Genomic DNA, 12,414 nt, shown 5'->3' with positions numbered 1-12,414 from the left:
AATAGCATTTCTGAGTAATATGATAAATTTATGTTTAACTTTTTGAGAACTTGCAAACCATTTTCCAAAGTAGTAGCACCATTATAGTCCCACCAACAATTTAAGGGGTATCTTCTTTCTCCATTCTCACTGTCATTTATTTTTGTCTTTTTTAATAACTATAGCTATTCTAGTGAGTATGAAATAATGACTAATGATGTTGAGCATTTTTCATGTGTCATTAACCATTAGTATATCTTCCTTGGAGAAACATCAGTTTTGTCCTTATGAATTCATTTTGTCCTTATGAATTTTTTATTATATGTCTTATTACTAAGTTATAAGAGCTTTGTGTATTTGGAATTCAAGTCCTTTATTATATTTGAGAGTTGCATATATTTTGATCTGTGACTTGTCTTTTAATTTTTCTGCTGATATCCTCTAAAGAACAAAGTTCTAAGTTTTGAATAAGTCCAGTTTATCTGGATCATGAACCAGACTTTAATTTACATTGATCTGTGGCAGCATGATGATGTGCTCATCTACTAAGACATTTACTCTGTCCTCTAGCCTCCAGGGTCCTATCGACCACCCCCTCCTATGGGTAAACCGCCAGGTTCAATTGTAAGACCCTCTGCTCCACCAGCAAGATCATCTGTTCCTATGACTAGGCCTCCTGTGCCAATACCACCACCTCCACCTCCACCTCCACCACCACCTCCTCCTCCTCCAGTGATAAAGCCACAGTCTTCAGCTGTGGAACAGGAACGCTGGGATGAAGATTCTTTCTATGGGCTCTGGGATACAAATGATGAACAAGGACTGAATTCAGAATTTAAGTCAGAAACTGCAACGATTCCACCTGTTCCAGTATTACCACCCCCACCTGTTCACTCTACCATTCCACCTCCTGGCCCAATGCCTATGGGTATGCCACCAATGTCCAAACCACCGCCAGTGCAGCAGACTGTTGACTATGGCCATGGCCGGGGTGAGTAATGGTAGTGAACTTGTAGCTGGGATTCTACAGGTATTGTTGACCTTAAATTGATTTTCCTCAGTTTTACTGTTATAACATTTTATCCCTGGTTTTGTTTACCAGATATATCCACTAATAAAGTTGAACAGATACCCTACGGAGAAAGAATAACCTTACGCCCAGATCCACTACCTGAAAGGTCAAGTTTTGAGACAGGTAGGATTCCCCGAGAGATCAGTATTTTCAAATCTAATTTTAAGGCCTTATTATTATATAATTTTGTTTTTAGTAAGATTTCTGGGCATAGCTAAATGTTTCTAACATAGTTAAATGTTTCTTTTTTAAAAAATTATTTATTTATTCTAATTAGGTATATATGACAGCAGAATGCATTTGATTCATTGTACACAATTGCAGCACGACTTTTCATTTCTCCAGTTGTACATGATGTAGCATCGCATCATATGTGCAGTTATACATGTACCTAGGGTAATGATGTCCATCTCATTCCACCATCCTTCCAACTCTGTTGCCCCCTCTCCACTAAATGTTTCATTAAGTTGAATTTAGGACAGAAATTTATGCTAATTCTAAAGTTAGATTTATACTTTTCTGCTTTTATTTCTGAAAAAAGGAATATATTTCTTATTTTCTGTTGTGTTTTGTAGACCATACAGGCCAGCGAGATCGCTATGATAGAGATAGAGACCGTGAGCCTTATTTTGATCGTCAAAGTAATGTCATATCAGATCATCGAGATTTTAAAAGGGATCGGGAGACACATAGAGATAGAGACCGGGATCGTGTTATTGACTATGACCGTGATCGATTTGACAGAGAGCGCCGACCCCGAGATGATAGGTATACTATGAAAGATTTCTTTGCTTGGTGTGTCAATTATTATTTTTTTAAGTTCAGCAAAAGTCAGTGTACCTAAGGAAATTTAGTAAATGTCATAATCTTCTGTGTGTGTATGTGTATAATTTGGAGAAGAAAGAGGAATTCTGGGCCAGTTTTTAGGAACACTGGTTCTTGAGTTTTGCTAGCTTGAATTCCAGATAATTAAATGGGAAATGGAGATAATGCAGAAAAGAAAGGAAATAGTATTTTGAATAAAGGTACAATCATTAATTATAGGCATATAATTTTATTTTTTCAGTTTATGAGCTTCTTAGGTTTGTTTATATAAGGTAGATCTAAGTGAAAAAGTAAAGTCAACATATAATATTGTCTGTGTGGAATAACTGTAGAGGATTGGGCTGATAATGATGTTGCATTATAAAGCAGAGATTCTAAATAATTTTAATTTACCAAAATACTTCCTGTTATGCCTTCTAGAACTCAGTCATATCGAGACAAAAAAGACCACTCCTCATCCAGAAGAGGGGGATTTGATAGACCATCCTATGATCGGAAGTCTGACCGACCAGCCTATGAAGGCCCATCCATGTTTGGAGGTAGAGCGATGCCTTGTTAATAATAAGGATATTGAGAATGTGACAAAAGGGGAGATGCTTTTCATTTCAGCTAAGGATTTAATCTTTTGGAGTAAAATGTACTTGAAGATTTCTCAGATGGCAGTATTATCATCAAAAATAGCAAACTCAATTAAATAAGATGTAAATTGATTTAAAGAAATTTTGGAAAATTGAAACAAAGTCACTTGTAATTCCATCACCCATCATACTACAAATATTATAATTTTTATATTTTTCTTCTCATTCACATATTAGTGAAATTGGGATCAAAGTATAAATGCGTTTTTTTGTTTGTTTTGTTTTGTGATGCTGTGATTGAACCCAGACTTTTAGCATGTTAGTGGCTCTGTGACATTCTATTGTTTAGACAAAATATAAGAAAGACCTTTATTGTTGGACATTTAAGTTGCTTTTAGTTTTTCATTGCTGTGTAACTTATTTACATTTGTTTATTTGTAAGCTGATGGCTCTTGTTCTTAAAATTGGAAAGCAGAATTTACTGAACTATTGGTCATGCTTGGGATTGTCCAGCACAATATTTATTATTTTACTGTGTCCTGCTGTTTGTCTTTTTCATACATTTAATATAAAGAATGATGAACTCAATATTTTGTAGAACACTGTTTCTTGAAATATATATAAATCTTTTTGTTTTCTTGATTTCAGTAGACTTATATTACTTTAAATCTCCTCTAATTAAAGTAAAAGCCTTCAAATCATTAAGACTTTTTGGAAATTATGATTAAGATGTGGGTAGACGGTTAACTTTCAAAATAATTTCTATATAAATAATAACTGTATTCAACTGCTGGAATTCTAGGAGAACGAAGAACTTACCCAGAGGAGCGAATGACCCTGCCAGCTCCTTCATTAAGTCATCAGCCACCTCCAGCTCCACGGGTTGAGAAGAAGCCTGAATCAAAGAATGTGGATGACATTTTGAAACCACCAGGCCGGGAGAGCAGACCTGAAAGAGTGAGTCATGGAGTTGACTAGTTTTTTGTAATTCTGAAGATGATAAGAGATTCATTTTAATATCCTGAATAGAATTTTCTTTCTTTTCTTTTTCCATTAAAAAAAAAATTGTAGTTGTAGATGGACAGCATGCCTTTATTTTATTTGTTTATTTTTACTTGATGCTGAGGATCGAACCCAGTTCCTCACACATGCTCAGCAAGTGTTCTGCCACTGAGCTACAGCCCCAGACCTGAATTTTCTTTCTTTTCTGCAACATAGAAATAATATCAGATTCAAGCTACCTTACCCTCTCTAAATCACCATTTAAACTCACACACATACTATGGAACCCCTTAGTTAGTCTTAAATTTCATGACAAAAAAAAGATAGTGGAAAACTTTTTAAAATTCATGAAAGCTCAGTCAACCATTTTGAAACAGGTAAAAATAGTTTTGATTTTATGGTATATAGGACAAAAAGAGGGAGAATTAGGAAAGTTGATTTTTGCTTAGGCTTAATTTCCTAGTGACTTCCAAATATACACATTCTTTTTTTTAAATTATTTTTTTGTAGCTGCATGCAATGACCTTATTTCATTTATTTATTTATTTATTTATATGTGGTGCTGAGGATCAAACCTAGGGCCTTGTATGTGAAAGGCGAGCACTCTATTGTTAAGCTATAATCCCAGCCCCCCAAATATATGCATTCTTTAAAATTTATCTTCTATTGCAGAATAATTATTCTATCTGAATAAACTGACATTAGAGATTTTATCAAATATTTTGATCCCATATGTAGGGAATTAGTAGGTCATTGTTTTACAGTCTTTTTTTTTTTTTTTTTAACTATTATTGTAAAGCACAGCTTTTCTATTGTTGCTGTTTGCATGATACAGTAGCCTCCCCTTATCTGCGGTTTCATTTTGTACAGTTTGTTACCTGAGGTCATCAGTGGCCCCAAAATATTAAATAGAAAATCTCAGAACAATTCATAATTTTAAAATTACATGCTATTCTGAGTAGCGTGACAAAATCTTGTGCCATCCTGCACTGTCTTGTCCAGGAAATGAATCATTCCTTTATCTGGCATATTCATGCTGTATATGCTCCCCACCTCTTGGTCATTTAATAGCTGTCTCAGTTATAATACAGTGACTGTCACAGTATTGCAGTGCTTATATGTAGAGTTTTGTACTATTTTTGGTTTCAGAGATGAAACTGCTGAGGGTAAGGTGGTACTACTATTGTCTTTTACCATCCCTTTACTTTTAATTTATTTGGTTTTGAATATAAATTGTCTCTCTTATGGACACATAAAGCTGAATCATGTTTTTTTTTTTTTTTTTTTTTTTTTTTTTTTTTTATGTAATCTTTTTTCTAGTGGTTTCCCCCCCTCCCTTCTTATGTGCTATAATTAAACCTAAGGTTTCAAACATGTTAGGGAAGCTCTCTACTACTGAGCTATACTCCCAGCACAGTCTGGGAGTACAGACTTTTGATTAGATTGCTTAATCCATTTACATTCAAGTTTATTTTTATGTAATTGGCTTAATTTCATTTTGGGGTTACTTATCACAAGTGTATAGAAATACAGTTGATTTTTTGTGTGTGTGTATTCATCTTGGATTCTGCAGTATCACTGACCTCACTTATCAGTTTCTGCTGTTTTTAGTGAATTCTTAGGATTTCCTGTATATAAGATCATGTCATCTGGAAATACAGCTTTATTTTTGCTTTTCTAAGCTGGATGTTATTATTTCTCTTTCTGGGCTAATTACCCTTGCTGAAACTTCCATTTCAGTGTTGAATACACATGGCAAGAGTGGACATCCTTATTCTTGATCTTAGGATACATAGTATTTTATCATTAAGTATGATGTTATGTGTGGATTTTTCATGGATGTTAAGGAAGGTTAAGGAAGTTTAAGGTTAAGGAAGTTTCCTAGGTTCTATTGAATGCTTTTTAAATGTCAATTAAGATGATTAGTGGGGCTGGGTTGTGATTTAGCGAGCGGTATTGCATGTGCCTGGCATGTGAAGCACTGGGTTCAATTCTCAGCAACATGAATAGATAGATAGATTGATAGATAAGCATTGATAGCTAAAACACACACACACACACACACACACACACACACATACACACACAAATAAAGATGATAGTGTGATTTTTGGTGTTTGGTTTTGCGGGCCTTGGGTGTAACAAGTGTTGTACCAACTGATGAGATTTTGGGTATTTAGTATATTGATATGATACACTAAATATAATATTCCAAATATATCGATATGATGCGTTTCATTATTTGATTTTTATGTTTATCCCTGAAATGAATAATACTTGGTAAAGGTGTAGAGTTCTTTTCATATATTATAGGATTCAGTTCGATAGTATTGTTGAGGACTATTACACCCATATTCATAATAAATATTGTAATTCTTGCATGATATCTTTGTCTGGTTTTAGTAGCTGAGTAATTCTGGCAAAAATAATTTAGGATTATTCTTTCTGTTTCTGGAAGAATTTGTGAAGAATTGGTAGAATTCGGTGATAAAGCCATCTGGGTCTGGATGTTTCTTTGTGGGTAGTTTTTTTTGTTGTTGTTTTAATTACAAGTCTCTTCACTTGTCATAAATCTGTTCAGGTGGGCTATTTCTTTTTGAGTCAGTTTTAGTAGTCTGTGCCTTTCTAGAAATTTGTCTATTTCATCTAAATTATCTCATTTGTTGGTATACCTTTGTTCATAGTGTTCCTTTATAATCTTTTTTTATTTCTGTAAAGTTGGTAGTAATGTCCCCTCTTTCATTTCTGATTATAGTAATTTGAGTCTTCTCTTTTTTTTCTTAGTCTCAGTAAAAGTTTATCAATTTTGTTGATCTTTTCAGAACCAGCTTTTGATGTTATAGTCTTGTTTTCTGTTCCTATAGCAAAATACCCAAGACTAGGTACTGTGTAAGGAAAAGAGATATTATTCAGTTTATAATTCATGGTGCCAGCATCTGCTTGGCTGTAGTAGACTTTCTGGCCACACGGAAAATTATGAGAGAGGAGAGATGACATGGCATTACAAAAAGCCAGAGAGACACAGAGGCTAGGCTCACTCTTTTTCTTTTTTTTTCTTTCCTTTCCTTTCCTTTTCTTTTTTTTCATTTTACTTGGGTTTCCATTTTATTTGATTATATAGTATATAACACACTGCATGCTACATACTATATCACATAACCTTCTAGCAGCAGTAGATGACCATACTGAGTTTTTTCAAGAAAAAACTTTCTTAATCAATGTTCTCCAAACCCTTTGATATATAACAACAATTAACTCCAGGTATGCACCTCTTTCCATCAAATTCTACTGATAGGGAAAATGGGCAACCCTTTTTTCCTTGCCTCCATTAGTGAACTTAGGGTTGGCCATTCTGCAGATAAACAAACACATACCTATTATGCTGAGTCCTGAAAAATCTTGAACCACATTTTGGCACGCTAATCTAAATCAAAACCCTACTCCTAAGGCCTCTTAAAGGTGACTGGGTTCAGCTCCTTTCCCACTAAACCATGCAGCAACCTAGGCTCACTCTTTTTGTAATAACCTGCTCTTTTTTTTTTTTTTTTAATAACTTTATTTTTATGTGGTGCTGAGGATTGAACCCAGGGCCTCACGTGTTCAAGGCAAGAACTCTACCACTGAGCTACAACCCCAGCCCCAATAACCCACTCTTGAGGGAAAGATCCAGGTTCCCTCAAGAACTACATTACACATCCCTAGTGATGTAATTACTTCCCACTAAGCCATCTCTTTTTTAATACTTCTATTTTATTTATTCATTCATGTGCAGTGTTGAGGATTGAACCTAGTACCTCACATGTGCTAGACAAACGCTCTACCACTGAGTTACATATACCTCCAGCCCCTAAGCCATACCCTTTTAAAGGTTTTACCCTCTCAGCACTGCAAACTGAGTGGGGGACCAACCTTCCAGCATATGAACCATTGAAGAACACACTCAAACCATTCTAAACCATACAAGTTTTTTTTTTTTTTTTCTATTTTATTACATTCTGCTCTAATCTTTATTGTTGCCTTCTGTTTTCTTTTTTAATATTTTTTTAAGTTGGACACAATATCATCTTTATTTTATTTATTTATTTATTTGTTCGTTTTTTTAGAGAGAGAGAGTTTTTTAATATTTATTTTTTAGTTTTTGGTGAACACAACATCTTTATTTTATTTTGATGTGGTGCTGAGGATCGAACCCAGGGCCTCGCACGTGCTAGGTGAGCGCTCTGCCGCTGAGGCACAACCCCAGCCCCCTTCTTCCTGTTTTTTTAGGTTTAGTTTGCTCTTCTTTTTTTCAGTTTCTTAAGATAGAAATTTAGGTTATTGATTGTACATCTTCTTTCTTAATATGGGCTCTTATAGCACTTTTTTAGCTTTATCCCTTGAACTTTGGTATGTTGTTTTTATTTTCATTCATGTCAGACTCTTTTTTTGACTTCTGTTTTGATTTTTTCTTTGACTCAGATTATTTGGGAATATGTCATTTAATTTCTACCTATTTATAAATTTGCCCAGTTTTCCTACTGTTCATTTCTAACATTATTCATTTATCTTAGGTCGTTGTTAACTAAGATCTCATTGCAAAAAAAAAATCTCCTGAGTGATTTTTCTCCCATTGTGTTTCAGATTGTTGTTATAATGAGAGGATTGCCTGGCAGTGGAAAGACACATGTTGCAAAACTTATTCGAGTGAGTATGGGATAGTTAAAAAATCAGTTGTTTATGTTAGTGAGCAATGTGTTGGTGGATCTATAGTACATGTCGTCCCATATAAATTTTTTTTTTTTTTATCTATTGAAACAAGTGTTTTTGCCTCTGCTTGATTTGCAACCATCAGAAAATTATATATTATTTAACCATAAGAAAAAAATGTTGGTGTTCTCAATGAATTAACATTCTTTAATAGAGTTCATAGATTTTCTTTTCTTTTTTTTTTAACCTTCTTAACTATTTGATTCTTAGGATAAGGAGGTAGAGTTTGGAGGGCCTGCACCCAGAGTTTTAAGCCTGGATGATTACTTCATCACCGAAGTAGAAAAAGAAGAAAAAGATCCAGATTCTGGAAAGAAAGTTAAAAAGAAGGTGTGATATATTCTTTTAGATTACATTCTTAATTTAATTCATTAATAGTATTTAAAGAGGAGAGAGATATGTGCTTTTTTGAAGACTAAAACTTCTCAAACTTTGGAACTCAGGTGTGAAAGAAAGAAAGTACAAAAGCATCTCTATCTAAATGCTAACCAGTAAAAAAAATCTAGGATGAGTCTTTGCTTGTGCTAACTTCAGACCTTCTTGGGGGGATTTTAGGTAATGGAATATGAATATGAAGCTGAAATGGAGGAGACTTACCGTACCAGCATGTTCAAAACCTTCAAAAAGACTCTGGATGATGGCTTTTTCCCCTTTATCATTCTGGATGCTATCAATGACAAAGTTAGACATTTTGACCAGTTTTGGAGTGCAGCAAAAACCAAGGGATTTGAGGTATGGACTTAAGAGAACTTTAAAACACTTCATTTACATGTAAGTTTTATATTTCTTTGCCTAATCATTATTTATTGTTGCTTAGGTATATTTGGCTGAAATGAGTGCAGATAACCAGACCTGTGGCAAGAGAAATATTCATGGAAGAAAGCTTAAAGAAATAAATAAGGTGATTTCAGAAACAGGGTGGTAGAGTACCCTAATCTTTATTTTTCCCACATTAGCACTCTTATCTGGAAGTCCTTGTTTATCCTGTTTTCTTTTTTAGTTATAGTTGGACATAATATCTTTATATTATTTATTTATACTTATGTGGTGCTGAGGATCGAACTCAAGGCCTTGCACGGTCTAGGCGAGCACTCTACCGCTGAGCCACAACCCCAGGCCCCCCACCCTTTTAAATATTTTTTTTAGTTGTAGTTGGACACAATTCCTTTTTTTAAATATTTTTTTTTTGTTGTCAATGACCTTTATTTAGTTAATTTATATGTGGTACTGAGAATCGAACCCAGTGCCTCACACCCGCCAGACAAGCACTCTACTGCTTAGCCACAACACCAGCCCCAATATTTTTATTTTTTAATGTGGTGCTGAGAATCGAACCCAGCACCTCATGCATGCTAGGTGAGCCCTCTACCACTGAACCACAACCTTAACCCCTATCCTGTTTTCTTTTTGAACATCTTTTCTACCTGTTTTATAAACATTTCTTTTCCTGTGTATATATGAAAGGGGTGGCTTGGCTCTTCCTAGAACTGGACTGTTACACTCACAGTACTAGTTAACTTTATCTTGGATACTCACTTAGTCTTTATATGAGTAGTTTCTAGAAATTACTTGACCTCCTAAATTTCTTAATAGATGGCTGATCACTGGGAAACTGCACCTCGTCACATGATGCGTCTAGATATTCGTTCTTTGCTGCAAGATGCTGCTATTGAAGAGGTATGTGTGTATCTTTAGCTTAAATACTGCTCAAAAACTTTTTTTTCCCACCTTTTGTACTTTGAAAAATGTAAAACATATAGAAAAGTTACATGAATAGTATAATACCTGTACCCCAGATCTTTCATTGACATATACCAATTATTAACATTTCGCCACCTTTTTCTCTATATAGATATATGCTTAATATTATTGTTATTAATGTTGGCATTATTATTTGTGGAACCATTTGAGAATTAAGTTGCAGACCTCACAGCTTGTCACACTTAAATACTATAGTAGACATCTCCTAAGAACAAGAACATTCTCTCTTTTGAACAACCAACAATAAAAATTAAAAAAAAAGAAAAAAAAAGAACATTCTCTTATAAAACCAGTCAATTATCAAGTTCAGGAAATTTAACAAGTTTCCTGAATTACATTTCTTGAATTATGTATAGTTTCTGTGCAGATTTTATCAGCTGTTCCTAATACATGCTTTATAGCAATTTCTTTAAATTCCAGAATTTAATCCTTTCATGTAATTCTCCGCCTGTTATGATAAAGACAGAATTTTTTTTTTTTTTAAAGGCACATCACACACCTGCTGTATTTAGACCACTTGGCTATTCATCTTTTTAAAAAAAAAATTAATATGTATTTTTAGTTATTGCTCGGGTTTATTTTATTCATTTATTTATGTGCAGTGCTGAGAATTGAGCCCAGTGCCTCACAAATGCTGGACAAGCACTTTAACACTGAGCCCTAGACCCAGCCCCAAAAAAGACAGAATTTTTGAAGACCATAGGCCAGTTGTTTTTTAGAAGGAGCCTCAGTTTGGGTTGGCCTGTTTCTGTGTGCTAAGATTTAGGTTGAACTGTTGCCAGCTAGCTGGACTGGCAAGATGAGCTGGGTTCAAAGGAGCTAGCTGTAGCAATAAACTGAGAAAATGGCGAAGAAACCATGCAAAACAAGAACATGAGTTTCGAATGTGGGACTGCTCTGTGATCTCAAGGGTCAGCTCCACGCTGGATAGTACTGGAAGGAGCAAGGGAGAGAATACCCAGAACCCCACTATTTTTTTGGGAAAAGACATTTGATAGAGTATTCCACCAAAAGAAGGCACAGGATAGGGTTTCGAAAGGTGGAGTCTTGCTTGGTGATGTCTTGTGGTCAGCAGATTGATTGACATCTTGGCAGGTCACACCCATCTCAGGTGCTGTGTGGGATCACAGGCAGAGCAAAAGGAAAGGCTTTGCACAGCCCAATCAGCACACAACACCACAGCAGTCCCTTCATATGCTCAAATGCGCATAGCTCACACACACAGCCCATGGATGGCTCGTGACATTGAACATTAGCAGGAATTCTACATGAGTGATGTTGTGTCCTCAGTGCTCCCCATTAGGAGTCATACAATGTCAGTTTCTCTCTTTGTTGTGATTTAGACATTGCTTGACTAAGGTAATATCAGTCAAGTGTTTGTATCTTTCTCTTTTTGTAAGAATAATGTATAAGGGAAATTCTTTGGAACTGTGAATATCCTGTTCTCGAACATATTTTCACTTATTAGTAATTCTTGCCTGAATGAGTTAATTTGGTGGAAGAAAATCTTTATCATGGAAAGGAGAGATTTTTCCATTTTAATTGCTGTGTGCTTCTGTTCTGTTTGATCTCTTCCTGTGAGTGGGAGTTATCTGTACTCAATGTTGTCGTTGTGTTTTTAACTGTCATACCACTCCTCAGCCCATTTCCTCTGGCTTCTGCTCTTTTCATTACCTAGTGACTCTCTCACCAGTGATTTCCATGGTAGTGGACAATTCTCTCTTCTATTACTTTACTTTGCCTACCTTCCTGAAAACATGTTTTTCTCTTGGCTTTTGTGAGTCTACACACTTCTGGCTTTGCTTTTCTGGCCATCACTTTTCGGTGTCTTTTATTGACTTTTCCTGCTTCCCAACTTTAAGACTCTCTGCTTAGCTTGATTTTTACTTTGCACATTATATAAATGATCTGACTCTTTCTGGCACCATATATTGCTACTCTTGTGCCCATCATGGTAGTTTGGATTGCCATTTTTATACCTTATGTTACAATCTTAATTTTTTAATGGGGGGTTATAGGTGATTTTTATAATTCTTCTATGATTATTTTCTAAATTCTCTGTCAAAAAAATTATCTTCACTTTAAACTCAACCAACTCACATCCAAACCTGTTCTTCTTTTAGTATTTTGTTTTTTCAATTAAAATCACCAATCAGATATTTTTTAGGTACCTAGGATTTAACCAGAGGCACTTAACCAGAGAACCACATCCCCAGCCTATGTTTTACTTTTTGAGACAGGGTCTCACTAAGTTGTTTAGAGCCTCACTAAGTTGTTGAGTTTGGCTTTGAACTTGGAATCCTCCTGCCTCAGCCTCCTGAGCCAATGTGATCACAGGCCTGTGCCACCATGTCTGTCACAGTCACTTAATTGATAAAGCTAGTAATCTGAAAGTTATCTTTGATTTTTACCCTCCCCTATACCATTTGACCTTATCTATTTACCTTGTAA

At 35.1% G+C, this 12,414-nt stretch overlaps 1 protein-coding gene across 5 annotated transcripts in view; it reads left to right on the top strand.

Moving 5' to 3' along the window:
* Ylpm1 (YLP motif containing 1) overlaps positions 1-12,414 on the top strand; it is a 73,171-nt gene that overhangs the window by 42,502 nt on the left and 18,255 nt on the right. For all 5 annotated transcript variants that reach the window (XM_076849857.2, XM_076849853.2, XM_076849855.2 and 2 more), the window contains 10 exons: positions 550-970; positions 1,082-1,174; positions 1,627-1,819; positions 2,297-2,415; positions 3,257-3,411; positions 8,077-8,139; positions 8,413-8,532; positions 8,758-8,934; positions 9,020-9,103; positions 9,796-9,879. In XM_076849857.2, coding sequence (XP_076705972.1) covers positions 550-970; positions 1,082-1,174; positions 1,627-1,819; positions 2,297-2,415; positions 3,257-3,411; positions 8,077-8,139; positions 8,413-8,532; positions 8,758-8,934; positions 9,020-9,103; positions 9,796-9,879 — 1,509 coding nt within the window. The remainder of the gene's footprint in view (positions 1-549; positions 971-1,081; positions 1,175-1,626; positions 1,820-2,296; positions 2,416-3,256; positions 3,412-8,076; positions 8,140-8,412; positions 8,533-8,757; positions 8,935-9,019; positions 9,104-9,795; positions 9,880-12,414) is intronic.

Source organism: Callospermophilus lateralis, chromosome 3 (genome assembly GCF_048772815.1).
Source record: "Callospermophilus lateralis isolate mCalLat2 chromosome 3, mCalLat2.hap1, whole genome shotgun sequence".
NCBI classification, from domain to species: domain Eukaryota; kingdom Metazoa; phylum Chordata; class Mammalia; order Rodentia; family Sciuridae; genus Callospermophilus; species Callospermophilus lateralis.
The sequence above is the reverse complement of the archived record's forward strand: the minus strand, read 5'-3'. Positions and strand labels throughout refer to the sequence as shown.